Here is an 8,590-nt window from a genome sequence, read left to right as displayed (position 1 = left end):
GCCCCCTGCTAGAGACATGGCTCCCCAATGCTTTGCCTTCCACGGGTGAGGGTGGTTTCCAGAGAAGAGCATGTGGGCAGTCAGCCCTTCTGTATTCTATTACAGGTAGGTATCCAGACCTTCTGACTTATTTCCCAGTGCCAGAGCTGCGCTAGCTTCCTATCCCTTTTCATCCAACTCAACGAAGTTTTGACCAAATCTATGCAAGCTACTGTGCAAGGTGCTGTGTGTGTATGACTCAGCTTCTGTCAACTCTGTCCTTCCTCCCCTGAGGCCAAAGACAGAACAGGGAAGTTCTTGTCTTTATTAGGCAGATCACCATGCAGAGCCTTGGCAAGGAGAACCATAGTTCTGTGTCCAAGTTCCTCCTCCTTGGCTTCTCCAGTGAGTCACAGATCAGAATGGCCCTGTTCACCTTCTTCCTCCTCCTCTACCTCATCACCCTTTTGGGCAATGGACTCATCATCACCCTAATCTACCTGGATTCGCACCTTCACACACCCATGTACTTCTTTCTCAGTATTCTCTCCTTGGTGGACATGCGCTATGTCACCACCACCATGCCTCAGATGTTGGTTAATATGATGTGTCCAAGGAGGACCATCTCCTGGGGAGCTTGTGTAGCCCAGATGTTCATCTTCTTGGTCCTAGGTATTGCTGAGTGCATCCTCTATGCCATTATGGCCCTTGACAGGTATGTGGCCATTTGTTTCCCCCTTCACTACAAGCTACTCATGAGCCGTCCCATTTGTATCAAGATGGTCATAGTCTGTTGTTTCATTAGCACAGCTGGGGCTCTGATCTACACTGTCTTCACCATGCATCTACCTTATTGTGGCCCCCATAAGATAAACCACCTCTTCTGTGAGGTCCCTGCTGTCCTGAAGTTAGCCTGTGCAGACATATTCCTCAATGGCCAAGTGGACTTCATCTTGGGTTTCATCCTGCTTTTGGTCCCACTCTCACTCATCCTGGCCTCATATGTCCGCATCTTTGCTTCCATCTTAAGAATCCGTTCATCCCAGGGAAGGCTCAAGTCCTTCTCTACATGTGCTTCTCACATCACTGTGGTCACCATGTTCTGTGGGCCAGCCATGATCGTGTACATGAGGCCTGGCTCCTGGTATGACCCAGAGCGGGACAAGAAGCTGGCGCTGTTCTACAACATTGTGTCTGCCTTCTTCAACCCCATCATCTATAGCCTCCGGAACAAGGATGTAAAGGAGGCCTTTCTGAAAATATTTGGCAACAAAGGGACAGCTCAATGATCCAGAATGTTTCAGAATGTTGTCCAGAATCATGAGCAGACTTGATAGGGCTCCTGTGGCATCATAAAATTTATCAGTTCAGACCAACCTGAGCCTTTCTGGGGCTGTGAGCAACCTAGAGAGAGTGTGGCCACTCCTAAACTGAAAGTCTCCCCATTGGTTGGAAACTTTTCAGCTGCCACCACCCAATGACTCAGTTAAGTATTGAAAGCAAAGAATTTCTTCGACAATGACTATGTCCTTATGGTTCAAGGCCATTGCTTCATTGCTTTTCCTGGATTCTCTCCTCACCTCTGGAAGTTTATGTCAGTTCAATATGATCACAGCCAAATGTTTAACATGCACACATGCTTGTCTCCAGTGTAAAGGATTTGGGGGTAAAAATGACACAAGGAGTAGACAGATTATGCAAGAACTCTATTATACATTAACATCTCACATGTACTTACAAGGAATATTTAGCATTGCTTTTTGCACTAGGTGCTATAAAATCTAAGATAGAATTATTTTAGATATATCTGTGTAACAATATGGCTAATAATTGGTCTGTCTGGACTCAGCTTGTGAAACTGACTCTTACCTGGTTTTACATATTAAATCTCACTTTTATTTTGAGAAGATAAATATATATATTTCATAAAAGAAAAATATATGTGTGTATATGTATATCTATAATTATGTATCTCTATATGTATATCTATCTATATAAAGAGAGAAAGAGTAGACAGAGACAGAAAGAGACACAGAGAAAGAGATTATAGAAAACAATATAACAAAGACCTCATTTTTCCACATCCAAAACAAACACTTGTTAATATTTTGCCGTATTTAGTCTGTCTTTTTTTTCCTGTGTTTAAAAAGGACTAAATAATTTCAGATAAAGTTGAAGTGCCCTTTGAATATTCCCAACTCCTCTGAATCAACCACTATCATTCAACTGAAGTCTATTCAGTGTTTGTAAACTTTTCCTTACACACAATTATATCCATAAGCAATGTAGAGAATTTTCTTGTATGAGTTTAAAAATTTATAATGGTAGCATGATAGTATCATCCTGAAATAGTATCACTCTGAAAAAATTTTAACTTGACATCATGTTTCTAATATCTACCCGTTTCGTAATTATAGGCCTAACTCATTCTTTTTAACAAGTATTTGAAAATACACCACATTCATTTATCTAATTCTTCTTCCCTTCCTTCCTTCCTTTTTTTTTTTTTTTTGCAGAGGAAGATTGGCCCTGGGCTAACATCCATGCCCATCTTCCTCTACTTTATATGTGGCACGCCTGCCACAGCGTGGCTTGATAAGCAGTACACAAGTCTACGCCTGGGATCTGAACCTGTGAAACCTGGGCTGCCGAAACAGAGTGCATGAACTTAACCACTACACTGCCGGGCTGGCCCTTCTAATTCTTTATTATTGAACATTTGTTTATTTCCAAATTTTCCACTATTTTCACAATTTTGCAACAAATGTCTTTGGACATTTTTCCATATGTAAGTATTTTTTCTAGGATTTGTGTTTAGCAGTGGACTTAGCAGATTTTAGAATCAAGGAAATTTCAAATTTACTAGATACTCATAAATTATTCTTCCAAGTGGCTGCACCAGTCTACACCTTTCATTGTCATCAACTCTTGATGCTGCTTATGTATCTCAAACATTCTAAAGTTCCTGTCTATCTCACAGATGCACAGTGGTAACATTGTTTTTTGCTCAATTTGTAATTCCCTGGTTGCTAGTGAATTTGACATCTTTCCATTAAATTGTCGGTAGTATTGTGGAAGGAAGCAAGCTAGGAATCAGTCTTCTCTGTTCTAATCCCAGCTCTACCCCTTTCTAATTCGGTGATGATGTGCAAGTTACCTACCTTCTCCGAGTCTGTCTCCGTATTTTTTAATGGGAAGAACATAGTCTAGACCTCAGAAGGTTGTGAGGAGGATTAAATGAGATAATACATGTAAAGCATTTATCAGCGAAAAACAAATAGTAAGTGTTCAATGAATAGGAGATGTTGTTTGCTTTTTCTTTTCTTGATTTGTAGCTTATTATATATTTTGGATATTAATTCTTTGTCTATTATGTGCATTGAAAATATCTTCTCTCAGTTTATTACTTATTATCTTTATTGCAACAGTAATGCATGTTTACTCTTAAAATTTTATAAATCAGAGACAAACAAAAAGAAGAAAATGAAAATCATCCATTGCATTAGACCTGGAGATAATTACTGTTAACATTTCGGTGTCTATATTTCAGAGTTTAAAAAAATTTTAATTGGTTTTATTAATATTTTTCAAGAAATAAAATTCTTAAACAACTTATTTGTTTTCATGATTTTAAAAATGAATTATACAGTATGTATGCTTCTGTAACTTGATTTATCACTCAACAATAGGTTTTGATATTTATTTATGTTGATTTGTTTTCACTGCTGAAGTATATTCTTTTCACTTTCTTTTGACGAACAGCACAGAATAGAATAGAACAGAATAGAATAATGACTTTTAATGAATAGAGTTCTTAATGAACTTATGAGTCTTTTCCTTTATGGTTTTTCTTAAATGAACATATATCAAAGATTTCACTGAGCTCATTAATTCATGAAGGAACCAGTAAGGTGTTAGGACTGGTTCAAAGGAGAATTTGACTTACGGAAATTTATATTCTCTACGGGAGAAATTTCATTTTCATTGTTTGAATAGGAATCATTTGCATTACTATGCATAGAAATCATTTGCATTGCTATCAGTGTTCTATAACTTAACAACCACATTTACAGAGTTGTAAAATACCCTAGTCCATAGAAAGTCAATTAAAGGAGTCCACCTCTATAAAGTCAGATGATCCTCAGAACACCCACTACTGCACCCAGAGGGCACCAAGAAAGACCTTTTGCTTTCTGCAAGGCATAGATGATTTTTTCCTGACAGTGTCCACCCTCGTCATCTAAAATAATCTTCAAAGATTAATCTTTTTTTGTTGAGGTCACATGGGCTTATTGTGTAAATTTCAGGTGTACATCATTATATTTCAGCTTCTGTATAGAATGCATCTTGTTTTCACCACCAAATGTCTAGTTTCCATCCATCACCATACACATGTGCCCCTTTTCCCCTTTCGCCTTCCCTCCACTCCCTTCCCCTCTGGTAACCACCAATCTGTTCTCCTTATCTATGTGTGTTTGTTTGTTTGTTTATCTTCCACATATGAGTGAAATAATACGATGTTTGTCTTTCTCTGTCTGACTCATTTCACTTAGCATAATACCCTCAAGGTCCATCCACGTTGTCGCAAATGGCACGATTTCATCTTTTTTTATGGCCGAGTAGTGTAAGATTACTTTTGATCACAAAAAAAACTGGTCTCATTATGTCTGGCCTCATTGCTCATGTAGATGCAGCAGGAATGTGAACCATATATGCCTCCTCTAGTTTACTTTGCAAATCTGATACCGAACCTCTTAATCTCAAGTTTCTATGCCCAATGCGTAATAAGCCATTCACTGAGACACTGGTGCTTGGAGATTGAGAAACGTTTATTCAAATTGGCCAAAACGAGAAGGCAGGAGAATAGGTTCTCTCAAATCCACCTGAAGAAGAGAAGAAGGCAGGGTGTCTTTATAGAGCTAAGGGGCTTGGGAGGAGGAGTTTCCCGGGAAACAAAGGGGAAGCCTGTGTTTCTTTCACTCCAGATAAGCCCTTGGGCAACCACACTTCTGGGCGTCAATGGCAGCTGGGGGCTGGTTATCTGGTGGTTGTAACTTCCTTAAAGGCGCTCTTTTTCTTCTGCAAAAACAAGCTTATAAATTCTTGTGACTCTTGAGTCATCCCTCAGGTTAAACAAGAAAACAGCAAATTAACAAGATTAATTTATCTTCATCTGTATTTGTGTTGGGAACAAGGTCAAAGGGTAATCATATTCTTTGAATATACAGTAATCTTCAGGTACCTGGCTTCAAATCTAGAGACATGCAGTATTGAACCACTTCTAAGGCCACAGAATTAACTTCTTCCTGGAAGTTTTCATAAAGAATCTCAAATTGGACTTTCAAAATCCTCTATTATTTCTTATACTGAGGCTGGAAAACCCGCCCGAGAAATTCTCTCCTTCACATTTTACCTGCAGTATTGAATTTGGGTGAATTCCTCTCCTATCAAGCCCCCAAATTTGCTAAGGTTCCTGCTGGCCCGGAGGTGATAGTCCTTGCCATCTGTAAGGTTGGGATCTCGTAAGCCAGACACCAGGTCAGCTTTCTTGGGAAGGCTTTGCAGAGGTTGACTTCACTAGTAAAGTCAACCCTTGCTACTTAATAGTAGCTTGTCCCGCCTGATTAATAAATAATAACTCCTAAATATGACTTTGGTTATGCAATCAATTTGACCAAGTCTATTCTAGTTAAAAAGAAAATAGGTTCTTATTGAATGTATGCTAATAACTATGTTGCTATGTAAAGCAAGGAGACTAATTTGAGTTTCTGATTTCTGGTGGGATAATAAGAATCAGATGTCAGTTCAAAATGTTTCATTTCAGTTTACAAAAACAGGGTCTACTAAATTGAGTGTTGGAGATAGCTCGAGAGGAAAGAGAAAGGGTTTTCTCATATATCCAAAAAACCAGAACCTTAAAAATAATAGCAGCAATGATCCAAACAAAAAAGCTCATCAGTTCACTCAACTCTACATAATTAACTCGTGCTCTGCTGGTTGCAGTCAATATCATGGAGGCCCCTCTCTCACGTGACTGTCGGCAGGAGCCAGTTCCTTACGGGCTGTTGCACGGATGATCTCAGATCCTTATTGTCTCTTGCCTAGCGGTCACTCTCAGTTCCTTGCCACGTGGGCTTCTGCACAGGGCAGCTCACAACAAGGCAACGTACTTCATCCGAGCTGGTAATTGAGAAGAGCCAGAGAGAGAGTTCAAGCAAAATGGAAGTCTGCAGTCTTTTATAACCAAATCTCAGAAGTGATATCTAACCACGTTTGCCCCATTCTGTTCATCAAAAGGAAAATGCCAGGTCCAGCTCGCACTTGAAGGGGAGGAATATACAGAAAGGTGTGACTACCGGGAGCAGGATCCTTGGGGGCCCTCTTAGAAAGCTGCCTGCCCGGGAGGCACATGAGTGGAGATCAGGCAGGAGATGGCGAGTGGGTAATCATGAGCATATTTGGAAGGGGGTGAAGTGATAATATCTGATGAGATTTCCCAAAGGAAGCACACGCTCATTGACCTCTACATTCTTGATCTCATTCTCACAATAACCCTGTCTGGTAGGTTAAATTACCTTTATTTTATAAATGAAGCAGGCACAGAGAGCTAAACTGACTTGTTCCCCACCAAGCAAGTGGCAAAACAAGACTCAAACTTGTGTGTCCAGCCTCAAAGCCTGTGTTCGCTCCTCTGTTCTACATGCCTCACTGACAACCCGTCGTTGCCGTCCTTGGACCCCATTCTTCTACCTCTTCCAAGTTTGATATTTTCCAGAATGGCTGGCAAGCTTTGTGGCTTGGTTTTCAGTTTCCTCACCTGTAACATAGGGATAGCAACTCCTGCTCAAGGTTGTGAATGCTGAATGAGAAAACGTATGTCAAGGGCACCCCCTGCATATTCAGTTGCTGCTGGTTCCGTCTTGTCTTATCATCCCATATGAACAGAAACTATTTCTCCTAAGTTTTCCAGGGCAGCACTGATTTGGGTAATCTTATTCTTATTGATACAGATATTTTGTTACGTGCACACTAGAATGAATTTAATTTGTCACTTTTGTATATATTTTTATTGTTCACACTGCCTTCTTTCATAAGGGAGTTGAGGCAGCTGTTTTCCATATAAATAAATTTGCTGATCAGAAAAAAAAATCCTTTGTCAAGTAATTTACCTTGGGTTTTGGCTAGGAAATTATGTTCACCACCTTTATGGGATTTGGAAGGGAGCCGCCCTTGCAGAGCAAGTTGCAAGGCTGAGAACAGAGATCTGGGAATGGGCTATGATGGACCTGAGCCATTAGCGGTGCCCACAGGAGGGCCACTGCACAGTTCCAGGAGTCTTCAGGAACTGGACATCTAGCTGGGAGACCTCAACTTAGCTAAATCTAAAATTCCAAACCGGTTCCTTTGAATCCCATTCTCCCCCCACCTCACTACCAGGATACCTTGCCCCATGCATAACTTCTCTCAAGCTCTGTTCACACTGGACAGAGTGACAGAGCTTTCCATCCTCCAAATGCAAAATTTGTTCATTTAATCACTTAATACTTATTGATGCCTCCTCTGTGTCAAGGCCTGTGCTAGATACCAGAAACACAGATGAAAACAACACTATCGCTGCCCTCACGTGGCCTGAAGGGGGGAATTCATGACCATCTTCTTTCCTTCTTCTGTATCTTTGCACACTCTGCTCTCTGTACCTGGATAGTCCTTCTCTGCCTTTTCAACCTATCAAACTCCTATTCATCTTTCGAGGCCCAACTCAAATATCGTCTCTTCTGTGAACTCTTTCCCACATCCTTCAGAGAAAAGAGTCGTTGGGACCCTCATGTGTGTTACTAGATAATTGTGTGTGTACCCTTCCCCATGCACTAAGGACACTGGCATCCACCTCCATCCCGCCAACCAGTCCACAGGCTAGCACGGGCCGGGTCAGAACCAAGTCTTGTTCATCATTTTGTCTCCAGTGACCAATAACGTTTGATACACTATCAGCACCTTTGAGCGTTTGTAGAATCAATCAGTCGATCAATGAAACCATGGCACAGAATGAGCAATGGAGGGTTCTCATGAAGGAAGAGCAGACAGGTAGGCACGGGAGTGTCAGGGAGGAGCTGTGCAGGGCATGGGAGCAGATGTTTTCCAGGCAGTGGGCTGTGGCAAGGCATCCTAGCCTGAGGCAACAGCATGAGGCGCAGCTTGTCTGGGGATCTACAGGTGGTTCAGCTGCCCAGAATGCAAGGTGTGAGTCAAAGAACTTCAGGAGGGGAGGCTGGAGTCAGCTCAGGAAGGGCTTTGGCTGCTGGACAGAGGAGCTGAGTGAATTCCACAGCTGGTAACCACTGAAGGTTCTTGAGCAGGGGAGGAACAAAGACAGAGTTGCAGGTTAGAAAGATGACTCTAGCAGCCCTGTAAAAGCTTATTGCCTACAGAGCCTATGTGGTGTTTTGATTCATAAGGAACACGTATTTGGTCTTCTTCTGGTTCCCGGCAGAGAGCTCCTAAACCCTTGGAACTTCCTAAGTGAGGAGAGCCGTAAAGGTGTCTTTTGTTATGTCAGTGAGGTGAGTTTGGGAAGCCCTTAGTTAACCTAAGGATGGAGGCTGGTTGCCAG

General features: G+C 41.3%; 1 protein-coding gene across 1 annotated transcript; it reads left to right on the top strand.

Moving 5' to 3' along the window:
• Positions 1–320: 320 nt before the first annotated feature.
• Positions 321–1,268, top strand: LOC131412386 (olfactory receptor 2G3-like). Its single transcript, XM_058551961.1, has one exon. It carries the CDS (start codon positions 321–323, stop codon positions 1,266–1,268), a length of 948 nt encoding a protein of 315 aa, XP_058407944.1.
• The last annotated feature ends 7,322 nt before the right edge of the window (positions 1,269–8,590 follow it).

The sequence above is a fragment of the Diceros bicornis genome, chromosome 13 (genome assembly GCF_020826845.1).
Source record: "Diceros bicornis minor isolate mBicDic1 chromosome 13, mDicBic1.mat.cur, whole genome shotgun sequence".
In the NCBI taxonomy this organism is placed as follows: domain Eukaryota; kingdom Metazoa; phylum Chordata; class Mammalia; order Perissodactyla; family Rhinocerotidae; genus Diceros; species Diceros bicornis.
The sequence above is the reverse complement of the archived record's forward strand: the minus strand, read 5'-3'. Positions and strand labels throughout refer to the sequence as shown.

Coding starts and splice junctions, on each gene's coding strand:
- LOC131412386 (XM_058551961.1), top strand. CDS start 321: ATGCAGAGCCTTGGCAAGGAGAACCATAGTTCTGTGTCCAAGTTCCTC.